General features: G+C 34.2%; 1 protein-coding gene across 5 annotated transcripts; it reads right to left on the reverse strand.

Annotated features, from left to right (window-relative positions):
* Positions 1 to 9461: 9461 nt before the first annotated feature.
* Positions 9462 to 13008, reverse strand: LOC147075088 (uncharacterized protein C15orf61). 5 transcript variants are annotated; one of them, XM_085942728.1, is made up of 4 exons: positions 12910 to 13008; positions 12225 to 12406; positions 10467 to 10645; positions 9462 to 9809 (listed from the first exon to the last, which is right to left on the reverse strand). In XM_085942728.1, exons 3-4 carry the CDS (start codon positions 10618 to 10620, stop codon positions 9682 to 9684), a joined length of 282 nt encoding a protein of 93 aa, XP_085798854.1. In that variant the 5' UTR covers positions 10621 to 10645; positions 12225 to 12406; positions 12910 to 13008; the 3' UTR covers positions 9462 to 9681. The 5 variants fall into 5 exon arrangements, with proteins under 5 accessions (XP_085798854.1, XP_085798850.1, XP_085798852.1 ...); XM_085942724.1 differs by having other exon boundaries at positions 10467 to 10650; XM_085942726.1 differs by having other exon boundaries at positions 10467 to 10650; positions 12914 to 13004.
* Positions 13009 to 13065: the final 57 nt, after the last annotated feature.

A 13065-nucleotide genomic window follows, 5' to 3' on the forward strand; every position in this document is an offset into this window, starting at 1 on the left:
TTAAAGTTACTGCAATTTTCCGGGAAAGTTTCCTTATCTCTCAATTTATAAAGAAATTTATATGAAACACGAGTGGCGATTACTACGAGTTCCTAGGTGTCATGGAATTTGATATTTTTTATAATATCATTATTAACTTCACTTGGAGTATAATATTTAGGTATCTTCATTCATAGATAAATACCTACACTGCCATTCTAAAACAAATAACCTTAATGCCAGATGATAAAGTGTGATCAGGGGGTAATTGGATCAAAAGCTTTGTTCATAAAAATGTTCATTTATTATTTTATTAATTAAAATCAAGGCAGGAACCTCTTGGTGTCTATCGTCAAGATGTCAAACGATCTGATGGTATCATGATGATTCCATGGAGGGAATGACAATATGGTGGGGTTGTTGCCAAAAGATGGTAAGTCGATAATTATGTAGGTATTTAAGAGTTAACAACGGATTATACGTCTATATATAAATATGTATCTACTAAATACTAAATTACGGCCCAAGTGATTTTACGTTTTTATTATTTTATTTTTTTATTAACTCGTATTCTTGTTTGTCCGGTAGTTGTTTGTCCAGTACAAGTCTTGCAATCTATTTTTAACTAACTTCACACGATGCCAATGCATTCTTTTAATACTTTCAGCCATCTTTAAGCAGAATTGAATTCATTTTCAGTTAATTCTGTTTTGTATGGAAAGTTATTTCAGAAAAATCCGTAAAAAGGTGGTGGTCTTAGCAACTAAATTATTAATATATACGTGGGTTACTATGGAAATCAAAATGCCATTTCAGTATTCTATATTTTTTTGTTTGTTTGTTTTTTATTTACTTCATATCAAGTACAAGTTTGAGCATATTGAGCATAATAATTCAACAGAAAATTTAAAAACGTTGTATATAAAAAGTTCTTTTTATCTTGTAATTATTTTTACTACGCTTAGGACAAAGTTGCAAAAAAAGACATGTGTGAAAATGTGACTTTTTTCAAAATTTACGAGATTAATGGGGGAAATTGGTTTAAATAAATCTTAAGGAACATTTTTTAGTAGGTACAAGTCGGTTATGGGGAAGCCAGGTGGGAACCACGCTAATTGGCATAGCCTATTTTGGGCAAAATTCATGAATAAGAATGAAAACCTAACCTAACCTAAACTAACCCAACCTAACAAATAATCCAGTATATCTGCTATTTCAAAAATGTGTTTGCCGCTGGCTTCCCCATAACCGACTTGTACCCATTGTTTTTCCCATAGGTAATTTATTAATTTAGAAATGAACATCCTCTTAATTTACTTCATTTCCCAAAAGAAAACTGATTACATAGCAATGAATTATTATACTAAAGCGGTGGAGTGGTGGGGTGAGGTGCGAGTAGAGTCAGAGCTGCATTTAGTTGAAGGGGCTCTGGACTACTACGTATTAGGGGCCCCTAAATCCCAAAAACGTAATTGTAAAAATAAGTTTTTTTTAGATTACTCTTCTTGCATTTATGTTCGCGAAATCACGTATCATGTTATCAAAATGTATTTATTACTTAAACCAGTGACGTCCCTAAACAAAATGCCGCCCCATTTTTTATGCATTATTTTTTATCATCCTTGCATGACTCCAATATCTAATAAATGTGTTATATGGATTGGTACATTACCAACAAAATATATAACAATAAATATAATTTACATGCCATCTCTACTTCAATCGACAATATTGCGAGTCCACGGTTTCAGATGTATTTAAAAATACTCCTGACAACTTTCGAAACTCGCAAGTTACTGGTAAAATATGTGTCTAAATTAATTACGCTAGTATGCACCTACCTATAATTCGCAAATCTTCACGTGCCATTGCTAGTCATCAAGGACGTGACGTCCAAGTACAACGGAAGTAAACTAGACATCGCAATCCCGACAAAAAATACAGTCCTGTTAAACCTTTTATGTTAATTATTAATATATTTTTTTTACAACCAGTGAGCTGAACTTTTTAATTGTAAGATATAAGTTTAGGTACCTATTTCTATATACGTATACCTAATGATTCTTTTGCCGCCCTTCGAGTAACTGCCGCCCCCAAGCGACGCTCAATCTGCCTACCCACAAGGGACGTCACTGACTTTAACACTTTTTCGGTCTCCGAGGCATGATAAGTACGGCCCTGAGTAAAAGGGTGTGCGCCTACATCGTTATCTATCTCATTGGTTTTAAAAGATTTCAATCGAATCAGTAGGTATTAATAATTAATTTCCGTATTACACACGGGCGAAGTTACGGGCTTTAACAAGTAAAAGTACTTGCCTATAATATATTTTTACTTCTCTGCGATTTTTTTATCTTATGGTCTGACATACAAAATTGCAACACCGTGAGTTTAGTCCTTATGTGGTCACATAATATGAGCAGTGGTTCCCAAAGTTGACTGGGCCCCGACCCATCTAACAAAAATTTCCAATCTTGGGACCCACCTCTTAACTGTCTTAAGCCTCATTACATTGAAGAGCTTCTTTACGAGCTGTTTGTTGGCGAATTTGTAATCTGCCTGTAAAGTCGCCCAGTGTAATTATCGAACATGTTAGCTCTAAAGAAGCTCAATGTAATTGAGGCTTTAGAGAAAAGAGGGTATAAATATTGGTAATGCTCAGATTCCTTAGTGGCGAGTCGTGGAACTACTTAATGCTGTCTTATTTGTTCTTATTGAAATGTGTTATTAAGTGTTACCAATATGAATGAAAGACTGTTGAAATAAGAAACACAACTTACATTTTAAAAAAAATATTACTTAAATACCTACACCTGCAAGGTTTTTTTACAAAGTTATTTCAATGGTAAGGATGTATTTGTGTCTTATTTTTCTTCATTACAGTTTTAGGATCAATTTCAACTTTAGTTACTTTTAATCGCAGTGAGTTTGATATATCCAATTTATTTCGCTATTTAGTTTTAATGTTAACCATAGCCGAAAATCCGACCTCACATATATATGAGGTAGTAAAGAGGAGGAGGACTTTCATAGCTTCATCGAACAGGCAAGGATAATTATCAGCAACTGAGAGCCAGAATTTTGTTAACTGTTTACGATTGAAACTATTTTTCAGTGACGTATCTTAAGTTTATTTCATTTTTTCGGAATTATAAATAGCTGAATGAAATATCAAATTTATCACTTCGTATTTTTTTTAATTCATGTATACAGTGGCGAGGGCCCACTCAATATTCGCTCGCGACCCACTGGTGGGTCGCGACCCATAGTTTGGGAAACCATGATATGAGGATTTCTTTTTAGTTTAAACTTAAAGTGACTAAATATATATTAATGTAAGATCCATGTTTAGGTTGGCTACAAGATAACGTTCCTACTTATGTTCAAGGTAACAATGACGGCGTTATGTCAAATTCACCTAGTTAAATCTCCCCCTAATAGTAAAATAATTATGTAGGTAAATGACCGCAATGCTAACAAGTTGCGCAGAACCGCTCTTGGGCCGATTGTGCCCCATGTCACAGGAATGCCAATAAAAAATTAATGAAAGACCTCCTATGACGGGTAAAGAGGGAAGTTGATTTTTAATTTTTGTTAAATTTAAAAATATTTGAAATGTGGTGAAGCTTATTTATTATACAAGCAGTGACGTCCCGTGAGTGTAGGCAGGCCATGCATTGCTTAGGGGCGGCAAATTAAGGAATGAACACAACTATTGCAACTTTTTAAAACGGTAATGCGGTTGCTTCATCAGAAAGTATCAACATCTTGGTTTAACAATAATATAAGGGTTCCTCTAAACCTGTCTGAGCACCAGACAACTTGGCTAAACCACCGCTGCTTGAGAGTAGGTTTCAGAGAAATTGCGTTATTCGTCAGTCGATGATAAATCTATGTATTTTTTTCAAAATTTTTCAACAATTTGGCAACCAATTTGGGAGTCAAAATAATAAAATGGCGTTCATAGTCTACCTAAGGGCGGCACTTTGTATAGGGACATCACTGAACACAATTAATGACCTGTTTCATTAAATTGTCGTCAATTGTTTCGTTGAAAATATTATATAAGTTTCTGAATCGGAAGGTAATTTAAAGAGAGACTGCGTTTGAGACCAAGACAAAGTAATTTGTGCCAGTAATTTGCGGCATAATTACGAACGAAGCTTACAAGATGAATTCCACATTGGCACACTTTTGTAGTCTCTTCTCGAGTCAAAATTGAAGCAGGCCAAATACATTATTCTTTTCTGTTTGTTAGAATAAATTCTATAAATTCCAAATGAATAAAGTTAGAGCGTAATGCATAGTCATACTTTAGAACGTAAGTTTAAAGTTAGACGCCTAACTCACGCTGCGATTAGGGCGACTTAGTAGTAGTATGAAAAACACGTGACGTGTTGGCACCTATTATTATTATTAGAATTCTTTAGTGGAAATGAGAATATTATATACCTACGACGTGTTTATTACTGCCATTAGATTGACAAATTTAGTATCGATATCTCTGCATTGCACTCTTAGAAATGAACCTAAAAATAACCGGTCAAGTCTATGAATGTTATAAACATTGACAGTCATAATAATATTATTATTATTCTAGTGAAGAAAATGGAAACACCGAAACAACCTCTTTGACAATCGCGCATGACAAATCCGTTGAATAATAAAGATGTTAAAAATTCTCAAAACCATTATTATTATTATTATAGTTTAAAGATTTTCCAACTCATTACAATAGCATTAACTATTATATCTTCGGTGATTAAACGTATTCCGGGTTTTTTAATTAATTAAAACATGGTATCCTAAAAGCGCGATGCAGAACCGTTGACGTTAAGGACCGTTTCAGACGGGACACCGGTGTCGCGCTCGTATATAATATAGGAGGCCTTTGTATTCGAATAAAGGGCCTTTGTATTATGTTTATGAATGCCGCAGAGCTATTGATTCAACGCGTGTCCGGTACACTTTTCCGTCAGTCGCTACATTATCAAGCCGCCGATACACTTGTTTTTATTACCGCAGTCAGTTTTAGCTCTGGGTCGTTCATAAACATAATAGGTTCTTTTATTCGAATACAAAAGCCTCCTATATTATATACGAGTGCGACACCGGTGTCCCGTCTGAAACGGCTCTAATTTAAAACGCGAAAATATGCGTTGACTCATTAGCTCTGGGGCCTAGCGAAAGCCCCTTTAATCGAATACAAAGGCCTCCTATATTATATACGAGCGCGACACCGGTGTCCCGTCTGAAACGGCTCTTAGGTGCGTATCTTAGAGACGGTTGCAGACACACGGCATTGCAGTGGGCGTGCGTAGACGCACGTAGATTAATAATTGTTTTATCTAATTAGTGATTCTAATCGAATGTAATTGGAATCAAATAAGACCTGCGTCGACACACGTCGGCTGCAATGCCGTGTGTCTGTGCCCTTAATTTTTCGTAATCTTCTGTTCTTCAGGTGGCTCTCGTGGTGCAGTGGGTAAGGCGCTGGCCTTCCGCCCGAAAGTTATGGGTTCGATCCGGTGAGGACACAATACTTATGTGTTTTTCTCAAAGCCTGGGTGTTTGTGATTGTCCAAAATTACTAACAACCACCTTGTACGAAAACGCAAGGACATGGTTATTAATAATTCTAAAAAAAAAATCTTTTGTTCTGTGTCGCGCTCTAGGTAGATAACATTTTTCAAGATTATATACTAATTACACATTGTATCCTATATTTTATAGTAATGAGAAAATCCTGTACACTTTACCTTAAAAATGCAAGAAAATATTATATCGATTTGTTTTACCATAATATTATCAAAACGTACCTATATTATTCGATAAATAATAAAATTGTAATGTTATATTTCAATCCCCGCCAGTAGAGTATGTACTGCAATCGGGCCCCGCATTTGCTCGGATCGGCCCTGAACGTGCGTGACAAAAAATTAAAATAATCAACAAGGAAACAAAACAAAACGGGAATAATGAATTATTAATGATAATATTATTATGAATATTTGTTTTGACAGCTAGCAGCTGACTGGTAATAATTATTATGCTAATTGAGATTTTAATATGAAATTTAATGCAGGCTTAGTCAGTTCGGTGCAATTGATCGTTTTTTGTAATTTATTACTAGAGGTACATTAGCACGGATTTTCAATGACCCTCATAATATCTCATATAAGTAGGTAGGTACAGAATATGATAAGATCAGCATTATTTTCAGTGACGTACCGTGGGGGTAGGCAGGTCATGTGTTGCACAGTGGCGGCACATTATAAAGGGCGGCAAATGAAGGAACAAATACAAATATTACAAAATTTGATAGCAGTGGTGGTTTTCCACTAAGCAGACGATGCGGTCGATTCATTAGAAGTATCTACATCTTAATTTTTAAAAATAATCGAAAAACAAAAATCATGACAACATAACTGAGGAGCAAACATTCAAAAAGTGATTTGTCACACATTTTGAAAAATGCCGTTTATTTTCAATTCTGATAGTCCATATTGAAATCTATGAAAGGAAACCAGAATCAGTGTTCAAAGAATGTTTTATACTATAAAAAAATAATCCTAAAAATGACACATTCAAGCAAACCATGATTTCTCCAGCACTCGATTTCAATCATACAATGTTTTGTCCTATTAACCAATCACAGCGTAGGAGCCTCCATATTGCATATATGTGACTAATCACATTTTGCACGGTAACTGTGAGCTGTTACTTCAATGACAATATTGTTTAAAGATGTTGTATTTTCAACAAGACGTTAATAAAATTTAATTTATTATAAGAATTTACGATGCAAGAAGATAGTGAGGACCATATCAAAGTTGGCCAAGCCAATATTGGCTCTAGAAAAAAGATTTCTACATGTGGAAAATGATCTGAAGCAGAAAAAAGATATTCTATCCCACATTTTTATACCTGGATAGAAGAAAAAGCTGGGAAAGGTAGTCAAGAAATATCTTCAGCTTTGCTGCACCATTTAAGAAATATGGGTTTCAAAGGGAAAAAATTACTTCGACTGTTTTGTGATGGCTGCATTGCACAAATGCTAAGAAAAAAACGCTTTTGACACCGGAGGAATACTAAGAAGTCTATAAACGAATCGGCCCAGTAAATGTGCTGGGCGAAGACTGGAACATAGTGGACACCAAGTCCCTGAATAAACTGTATAAAGACTTCCCATGCATTAGTGATTTAAAACGATTATCACTAAAAAGAAAATACAAATTTTCATTATATTAGCGATAGCCCGGAAGAATACAGTTACTTGGTGAAGAAAGGTATATCTTATTCATATTTGCAACGAGTGCAATCAGACACGTTGCCCTTATCATATTTCATTTCACAAGAGAATAAAAATGATGTAAAAGTAATGTTTGGCGACTGGAAGAATCTCAGAGATGGAGGACTAGAATGGTACAAAAAAATACTTTTTGATAAACCATCGGCCAATATAGAAGCGCAGGAGGTCATATGTGACTGTGCGGAGCCAGAACCTTTTACTATTTAACAATCTGTACATAATATTATACAATATGCTCCCTAATAAATTTTATTAAAATAATATATGATATACATGAAATGCCTCGATTTTCATTCAAATAGTGTTTTGTCCACAAGTTTCATGCAAATCGTGTTTTCTCCAAATTTCAAATCAAAAAATGAACCACTTCCGCGAGTTTAAGATTATACAAAATACCAGGATTAAAACTCTTTCCTTAAACAGTTTTATAATAAAAAAAACATTTTGAGTACATAGGCTAGGTTATTATACAATATGTTTTTCATGATTATCTCAGCTCAACATTTGTGTGACAAATCACTTTTTGAATGTTTGCTCCTCAACTATTGATATTATATTGTAATATCCATTGTAATACATATTTTAATGGTGGTTTATCGCACAGGAAATATTTTCACAATGGTGCTTCCATACCTGTCAGCACCACAGACCTCCACGTACGTAAAATTACCACTGTTTGAGAATAGGTGTCGTGGAAATGGTCTAATTATTATCAGTAGATGGTGTGTATGTAGGTTACATGTAAATTGTACGTAAAACATTTCACCGTGAGTTTTCTTATGGGAAAGAGAAGACCGTATACCTACTATACGGTCTCCAATTTTATTTGATTCAATATGAACATTAATTTAATTTTTATAGCTGATTTTGGCAAAATTCATAAATTCAAGAATGAAAACCTAACCTAACAAATAATTCAGTTTATCGGCTATTTTCAAAATTTGTTTGCTACTGGCTTCCTGTAAAGTGTAAACCGACAAGAATTGTGTTTTATTTAGACATGAATTTTATCTCAGCACTATACGACTCAAAGAGGTAGGATGGCCTTTTATACGGCCATATATTTCCGATTCAACATTTCACGGTGAAGTGTGATACGGTGAACTCCATACATACAAGTTTCCGGAAACGGTGTATGTCAATTTAAAAATATTTTGTGTACTTATTTGTAGGTAGGTAATTATCAACGAGTTTTCAGACAAATTAAAACTAAAGATGATAGAGGGCGGCTTTCCGGCACTTTGCCTGGGGACTTCACCGATTATTTTCATATATACGCAGGGACTAAACAAGGTTACGCATAACGAATAATTAAATATACATCTTCTAACTGTTCCTTTGACCTTTTATTGTTCTTTTGTCATGTCGGTTCCGTGATTATACACACCACGTGACGCTTCCAGGAATCCCTGTCTTCTGCGTAGTTCATCCGTAGACAAGGTGTCTACAAAGGAGCTACGGGATACTGACACTACTGACAGGGTGTCTATTCCGTGGTTTTTCAGGACGTAGCTGAAACTTTTGAGGCATCCATACCACATGGCCGAGATAGATCCAACGCCTCACCTGTGGCGAGAGGCTGTATAGTCCGCAACCCGAATTTGCAAGTCCGAATTTTTGTATGTATGTGCCATGAACTTCACGGTAATCAGCACTGCCAGAATGCAAGCTATTCTCAACAGAGAATAGCAGATAATCCTTAAACTTCCAGACATCCGAGACCTCTTTTTGTGTGAAGTGCCATTGGCCGTAATGTGCATTTTTATCAGAGAGAAATACATAATATTATTTATTATGATTGAAAAGTACCTACCTAATGATAGGTAGGCACCTGGTACCTACGTATTTGACGAGATTTTAAAATAGTGTAAGAAGGCCTTCATTAAGTTGTATAAATTTAATATAATGTAAATTCTTATTAGCCACTGATTAATCACGGATAGGTACAACTAAATTTGGGAAACAATGAACAACAAAATATATTATTTCTTTATAAAGACATACATACCTACCTGGTTTTAACGTCATGATTTTATCACGAACTCGTAAATTGAAGAATTTATTTATCTCGTACTAGTGACATCTATTATTTATTGTATTAACCAAGATATATTTTGGAAAAATAAATTAATGATTCCTGTTTTTAATGTTAAAATAACTTTGACAGATGTCATTGCTGAAAAATATATTTTAATTTTATATTATAATTATTTTATTCATACAAATTTGGGTAATATGAAATCATGTCATAATTACAGTGAGCATTAATAAATTATATTTTTATTTCAATGACTAGATTATTATAATAAATTCTACATATCTCATATTTTATGTATTACTAAAGAGCATGAAACATTTTGCTAATTATAATAATATAGGTCGGTACAAGATTAATACAATGCGCCTTTATCCTCTGCCATTAGGAAGTATATTGTTACAGGTCCTTGTTTAGTATTTACTATTTCTTCATGTTTTATCAATTGTGTAGCAGCAAGGCCATACAAAAGACAAGGAATACCTAGAAACAACGAATCTTTTTAAACAATACAAAATTGTGAAGGAATAAAATTTAAAACTATGAATTATTCAGAAATATTTTCTCTGCATTAGAGAAAACTTAATAAACTATTATTTAATAATAAACATAACCATAAAATAATATGTAATAAAATGAGATTTTTTAACGAATAAACATTTTATAATGTTTTTGTTAATTATTGTAAATTTATCTTTGACTTTACACAACCCTGTTTGACATCGGTCGTGACCCAAACCATTCCGTGACAGTGCCACAAAAATATGGAGAACATTAATATTCGCATAAGCATCGTTTTCGTGGCAATTAAAATTCCTCGATCCTTCCATATAGTGGTAAGACGTGTTATCACATTTTTTGCAATCTGTGTGCCTTCACATCCGCCTTTTCCACTAATGGTCGATCTCAGATATCCCAAGTCAAGTTAAGGAAATGTCAAATACTAGTTAGTTTTGACGTTATAATGTGATGATAAACAATATTAATTTACCGCTTCAGGTGTCGGCCGTTTAATGGAAACCATGTTTGATTATACTCTTCTTCTTAAGGTTTCCAATACTTTTCGAAAGTGTATAAAAATCTCCAATATGAAAATAGTTTAAAAATCAAAAAGAAATGGAATCTTAATACGATACTCACCAAAATTTAATACTTTGATCACCCTCATAAAATTGTTTTCCAGTGTCAGATCACAATACTTTTTCTTTGAACAGTGATATTTCATATAAGGATAACAGCCTGTTCTTAAAATTTGATAATTTGACTTTCCAACTGGCCAATTGAAACTTGACATCCCAAACTGATCATCCTTTACACTGCTGTACTAAAATATACAAAAACAAAATAACATTCCTCAATATTCTTGACATTGATTTTATTTAAAAACAGATAACACGCAAATAGTGGAAAAACATAAAAAACAAAATATATAATAGAACAAATTTCCACATGTTCCTTGGAGTTATAATATTTTGTTTTTCATTTGCTCTACAATCCAATGTGGATCTTGGCGACCTCAAGAAGAGATTCGTAAGAGTTTTTTTGTAATAGCAATGGGTGTAAGTCACTTACTTAACCTATTAGGTAACATGTGAAATTTGCCAGACTCGGGGTTAATAGACGTTAACAGACTTATATTAATTACCGCATATGTTACCGCTCGGCCATAATCTTCTTCATCTTTGACCATGGCTGATCTAATAAGATTATATGGGCCTCCACAGGGTGGAGGTTTGTATTGACAGATTTAGCTTTTACGAGAAATGGATGTCAGCCACTTGCTCAAGCTATTAGGTCCATAGTCTGACTCATACACAAATTGAAAAACAATATGTGAACTTGCCAGACGCAGGGTTCGAACCTAGGACCCATAACGCTATAGGCCGACACTTAAACCGCCCGGCCATCGTCAATAATATACTACAGATTTACCATAACAATTTAATCACTGTCAGATCAGTGGTTCTCATGTGCGGCCACCTGAGGATTTTGCTGCGGCAACCAACATCAATTCCAGTATTTAAATTTAATTATCTGGGCTAACGTTAAATAAGCGTTATTGGAAATGAGTCATAACTAAATACTTAAAAACCATTTTAATAACACCACGGTTGAAAATTTTTGGTCAAAGTTATACGTTGACACAGAATCAAGTCAATTCAAAGAATTGGCAACAATTGCTTTATTAATATTGCCGATTTTTACTACTACTGTATACTGTGAAAGATCATTCAGTGTATTGTGCTCCATAAAAAACAAATATCAAAGCCAGTTGACAGATGTAAACTTAGAAGCAATAAGCAAAGAAGAATGTACTAAAATTTTCAAATGTCTTTTATTAAATGGACTTGTCTATAAATAAATTAATCCATTTTTTAGTAAATAAAATTTAGCTTTAATTTTTTCAATCGCAACAAAAGTGAAATTTGGTGCGGCCACCAGACGTTTCCATAGAGCTGTCAATGTCAATTGTGCGGAAACAGCTAAATTTCACGTGAGAACCACTGGTCTAGATGAATATAATACACTATTATTCTTTTCGTTTGCTATAAACATTTACGTTTGTCCAACAGGCAGTCTTAAGGCCATCCATAGGATGAAACCATATACGGTTAAGAACCGTGTGGCATACTAAACTTATGATTTCTGTTCATGAAAATATATTTTCACTAAGTTTGTAAGCGGAAGTGTATGGTATAAACAGATATGATCAGATGCTTATAATATACTTTGTGAAAAGATATTTCCATGAACAGAAATCATAAGTTTATTATGGCACACGGTTCTAAACTGAATACGGTTTCAGTCTATGGATGGCCTCTTAGCCACTGTTAGGTTTAGTTTAATTTAGTATACTCAATCACAATTTAAGTGTACAGCATAAATAACATTGTTCACCTTTAGAAAGTAAGATGTCCAAGGTGGCTCATTGCATTGCGTCAAATATGCTGTCAAGACTTCAGACGATGTGGCTTTCGTGTAATATCGAACATTTCTTTGCAAAACCATCAGAAATGTCAATCTTGTAAAACATTTCATCATAGAGAACTGCCAAAAAATTATTAAAAGCTATTTCATTCCTGTTGAAGAGAGTGAAACTTATTAGTAGTAACACCAGCGCCTTTATTGTACCCACCGCAAATGGAATGTATTGCAACGGTATTATTAAATTACCTTGGTTGCTTCAGGCAATTTTATAAAGTCACCAAGGTAATGACAACCCAATAATCCTGGCGATATATATTTTCTGTCATGATGAGTACAATCAGAGAACACAAAATGTGCACTGGCTTAACCTACAGGACATGGTAACAGTTTTGAAGCAGGGTTTGCTTCATGGCCCCCACAAAGAGGGGGCTGACAGGGCTCTAGCCTGGGGGCCCAGGCTCAGGAAGGCCCTGGCGTGGCGAATCGCCCACATCACAAATTCTCTCGAACAGTAAAAAAAGACACTATTTATCTTCAATATTAGTAGGAACAAAACGAAAACACAATATTATAACAACGGCAATAACAAGTCGTGAAATAATGACAATTTTAGTATTTAGCCTAGTATATTTACTACACAATTACGAATACTTACTCACTTAAATCCATAGTTCAACAATTGTGACTACTTTCTGACATTTCTTTCGAAACAGGTAATTCAAATGTCAAATGTGACATTTGTAAATAAGGTGCATTATGTAAAATGTGAAAACAAACCATGTTCGTAAAGTGCTTACATTTTTGGTGCTTT

This window comes from Rhyacophila brunnea, unplaced genomic scaffold (genome assembly GCF_057557595.1).
Source record: "Rhyacophila brunnea isolate RB1 unplaced genomic scaffold, BYU_Rbru_1.0 scaffold_15, whole genome shotgun sequence".
NCBI lineage: Eukaryota > Metazoa > Arthropoda > Insecta > Trichoptera > Rhyacophilidae > Rhyacophila > Rhyacophila brunnea.